This window comes from Perkinsus marinus (genome assembly GCF_000006405.1).
Source record: "Perkinsus marinus ATCC 50983 genomic scaffold scf_1104296959014, whole genome shotgun sequence".
NCBI lineage: Eukaryota > Perkinsozoa > Perkinsida > Perkinsidae > Perkinsus > Perkinsus marinus.
In genome coordinates this window covers 1-1,109 of record NW_003206557.1, presented here as the reverse complement: position 1 = coordinate 1,109, position 1,109 = coordinate 1, and the positions used below count along the sequence as shown (strand labels likewise).

Sequence of the window (1,109 nt, the reverse complement as noted above, 5' to 3'; positions counted from 1 at the left end):
TGTCGTCTCGCGCCGGTATCATGGTGTGGACCACGTGTTTTGCCAGAAGCTTCATTATATCCCTTGATGGCCGATGCGTGTTCCAGGGGACACGCACAATATACGCGTTACACGCACTGACGCGCGTGAAGGTCGAACACACAATGGATGAACACTGTGTGTTCATCGCCCCTACAGGCGTTGTGCATACACGGTGTACCAATGGTACAGTACCATACGCCTAGATGGAACTTTAGGTGAGCCCCCTACAGTGATATCTCTTCCCGTGATGGGATAACTATATATGTAGTAGTACTTTAACAGTGCTCTTTGTCTATTTTTCCCCAAACGTACTACACTAATAAGCTGTACGCGTGACGGCTCTATCCGATGTTATCACTTCTGATCAATGGCTTCTCTATCTAACACTCTCACGGTGGAAGATCCACTCACGTTTGGCTCCTAGGTCAAACGTCAGATACCCTTTTCAGTTTTCAGTTAACTCCATCGTCCTCCACTACTATGGTGCGGTTCGCTTCCATCCTCCTTGCATCCTTCTGCGTAAGTTTCATGGTCGCCATCGAGACCTCTCCGTTGAAGGCTATTCCTTTGCCTAATGGGGAGTATGTCCCCTACGACCCAATGGTAGACGGAAACCTCATCTTCAATGCTCAGGAGCAGACCTTCGACATCAAGACTACAGTCGACGGTTGCCACCTTGATGTCACGGGAATGACGTTTTCCGCACCTACTCCCACTGAGACTAAGTACAAGTACAACATTGCTATCGGTTATGACAAGACTGACCTCGAGATCCAGGTCAAAAAATGTGTGAATACTCCGGTTACTATTGACGACTTCGCAAAACCTCTAGATTATTATTATTGTGTTGCTGAAAAGATGAAGAGGAACGCCATAGTTGCGCATTGGGGCAAGGCCCCCAGTATGTTCACCCATGAGGATAAATAATCCACAAGCCGCTGCCTGCTGCACCATATGGTCCGATCCAAATGTATCTCTCAGATCAACTACTTCTTTCGTGGCATTATTCGTGGTGCCATTTCCCTCTAGACAAGAAATGTAGGGCTCAGAATCGATTCTTGTCGAGATCCACTAGGCAAGCCATAGAA

At 47.5% G+C, this 1,109-nt stretch overlaps 1 protein-coding gene across 1 annotated transcript; it reads left to right on the top strand.

The window, feature by feature from the left end:
* Positions 1–501: 501 nt before the first annotated feature.
* Pmar_PMAR010765 (hypothetical protein) lies at positions 502–948 on the top strand (the record flags this gene model as incomplete). The annotated part of the gene is made up of 1 exon (XM_002773317.1): positions 502–948. One exon carries the CDS (start codon positions 502–504, stop codon positions 946–948), a length of 447 nt encoding a protein of 148 aa, XP_002773363.1.
* Between the last annotated feature and the right edge of the window lie 161 nt (positions 949–1,109).